General features: G+C 50.8%; 3 protein-coding genes across 3 annotated transcripts; all 3 read left to right on the top strand.

Annotated features, from left to right (window-relative positions):
* Positions 1–49: 49 nt before the first annotated feature.
* Positions 50–599, top strand: SNOG_16597 (hypothetical protein; the record flags this gene model as incomplete). Its single annotated transcript, XM_001806630.1, has 3 exons — positions 50–131; positions 173–457; positions 502–599. 3 exons carry the CDS (start codon positions 50–52, stop codon positions 597–599), a joined length of 465 nt encoding a protein of 154 aa, XP_001806682.1.
* Positions 600–639: 40 nt separating this feature from the next.
* SNOG_16596 (hypothetical protein) lies at positions 640–1,034 on the top strand (the record flags this gene model as incomplete). Its single annotated transcript, XM_001806629.1, has 2 exons — positions 640–815; positions 950–1,034. 2 exons carry the CDS (start codon positions 640–642, stop codon positions 1,032–1,034), a joined length of 261 nt encoding a protein of 86 aa, XP_001806681.1.
* A 1,110-nt stretch (positions 1,035–2,144) lies between these two features.
* Positions 2,145–2,295, top strand: SNOG_16595 (hypothetical protein; the record flags this gene model as incomplete). The annotated part of the gene is made up of 1 exon (XM_001806628.1): positions 2,145–2,295. A coding segment is annotated over one exon (151 nt), but the record flags the coding sequence as incomplete, so codon positions are not given.
* Positions 2,296–2,329: the final 34 nt, after the last annotated feature.

Below are 2,329 nucleotides of genomic sequence, written 5' to 3'. Positions count from 1 at the left end.
CCTCAACGACGCGGAAGTCTCGTCGCCCGCCAATGCCGACGCAGGCGTAATGCTGCGCAACAAATCCGACGAGTACAAAGGCCTGGTTAACAAGGATCTCGAGCTGTCGAAGCAGGAGATCCCCGCGGGTCGTTAGCTAGATGATTACATAAGCTAGACTGGAGTTGCGAAGACGCTGCGCGGCATGCGCCCCATCTCCACAAACAACGACTCATCAAGACACGAGCAGCAACAACGACCACCTATACCACGACGGTTCTCCAAGACGAACGACAGTACTCCACTGTTGACGACAGAATCCTAAATCGCTACATCTTTGCAATTATGACACCACTGCGACAAACACGGGAACGCTCGTCCAGGGACAGCATCTGCGACGCGATGACCTTAACAAGCGATGAATACGAGACACTATATGCAGAAGTTGAGAGAGAGATGAGAGAACGAGCTATATTATGTCAGTCTCTGCGAACGACGACTGCAAAAGAGCACATCAGACAGATAGCGAGGGTGGTTGCGTCACGACAGAACAGCCCGCTGCAAAGTACGGCGCCCGACAGTCGCCTACGTACAATCACGCACTTAGCAGTCCGATGTAATCACAATGCAACACGACGGATGCGCTCCGAGCGACGCAAAATGCGATGTAACCATAATCCTGAGACTGGGCTGCGGAACAATGATGGATATGCTGAGGCTGTGGTCCACAGTGCCGGACAGTCTAACACCGTAAACAACGCTCCTCAACTGTCAACCATTCTGGTAGCTAGTGCACACGAACAGGATCAGATCCTTATACGAACGGACCAACTGCTGTATGTGCGCGACGACCTAGCAACAGAATACAAAGATATTAGTAGCCTTGACTATACACAGTTCATACGGACACTCGAGAGAGAGGTGGGGTTTGAGGATAAACGCAGTGGCATATACTACTACACGAAAACAGCAGATGGTTGGACTCGTATACGAATATCAACGGAAGCACGCTGGCATGGCGCACTGCAAGATACGGTTGCAACGAAACTCTATAGGGCTACATTTGTAATTGAACCATTAATATGATATGCGTCTCAAGAAAAACGTTTTAGGGGGTCCTTGTAGGAAAATTGAGCTGAAGCCTGCGCTGTGCTCTTTCCTCGATGCTACGGACATATTGTATCGTCAGGTGTACTAATAACGCCGGGAACACGGCTGTAATTCAAACAAATTAAGCCGAATAGACCTAACAAGGCAATAGATAAGCGCCCCTGAGACGTGCTGACAGGAATCGACCGTAGGCGACACCGGAGGACAGTCGACGACGGTACATCCACCAATCATACAGCACGGCGGATGACCCCTTGCAAAACCGTACAGGGAGCGCAACAATTTGGGGGTATCTGCATGCCCCAACACACTCTTCGAGACATAACTGAATCCTTCGCAGACTGAACGCGATTCTTTACTAGTATGAACCTGCGTACCACACAGAAAAACGCGTAATTATGGTAAAGAATACAAGAAACCAGCAGGTGCGCGGCGGCGTGGCACTACCTCCCGTGAAGAGGGCGCGGCCGCTCAGTCAGACACAAGAAGAGAGCGTGAAGGTCTGTATCGAAGACAGACACTGACACCAATAGCAAGACTAAGAATCGTAGAAATCGAGAACTATGCAAAGCGCAACTCTACCGTCTTTATCACGAGAGACTATACTACAATCAAACTCACAAGACTCAGCAACTTCTACATGGTCTCAAACCCACGAACCTAGAAGATATGCCGGTTCTAATAAAGGGACGCCTGCACCCTCGCGCACCAGTCAATCCATGGAGACTGGACATCAAGCCGGAATGAAAACGATCAGTCGACACAAACCAAAACAGAACACTGCCGCCACGCGGCACACCTCTCAAACACAGAAGAACGCACTGCGTTCTGTGCAATGTAAGCAAAGACACCACAATCACTGAAGTAGTTCACGTCAACTTACATGCATAAGCCTTCCTTCCACTGTCTCATCCAGCAGACCCGTTTCATCAAATGCCATGGGGAACACAAAAACGCCGGACGAGAGAACCAGTGCAACCTGAACACGAAAGTACACTTAACAAGGCTCGGGTGATATTGTTATCGCAGTTGTTAACAAACGACGGGACGACGCCATGTGGTACACCTGTCAATCCGTGGCTGGACGCTCACAGGAGTGTATTCGCACAGCTGATGCTGGACGCATGGTCAGAGGCTCGGAAAACAGCGCCCCTGCCAGTCCGCTCGTCCATAGCGACCACGCCCTGCAGGAGTGCAGCCCGCCAAGTGAGTACGGTCGCGGACCGTCTACAACCATGGC

The sequence above is a fragment of the Parastagonospora nodorum genome, genomic scaffold (assembly GCF_000146915.1).
Source record: "Parastagonospora nodorum SN15 scaffold_101 genomic scaffold, whole genome shotgun sequence".
In the NCBI taxonomy this organism is placed as follows: Eukaryota; Fungi; Ascomycota; class Dothideomycetes; order Pleosporales; family Phaeosphaeriaceae; genus Parastagonospora; species Parastagonospora nodorum.
The sequence above is the reverse complement of the archived record's forward strand: the minus strand, read 5'-3'. Positions and strand labels throughout refer to the sequence as shown.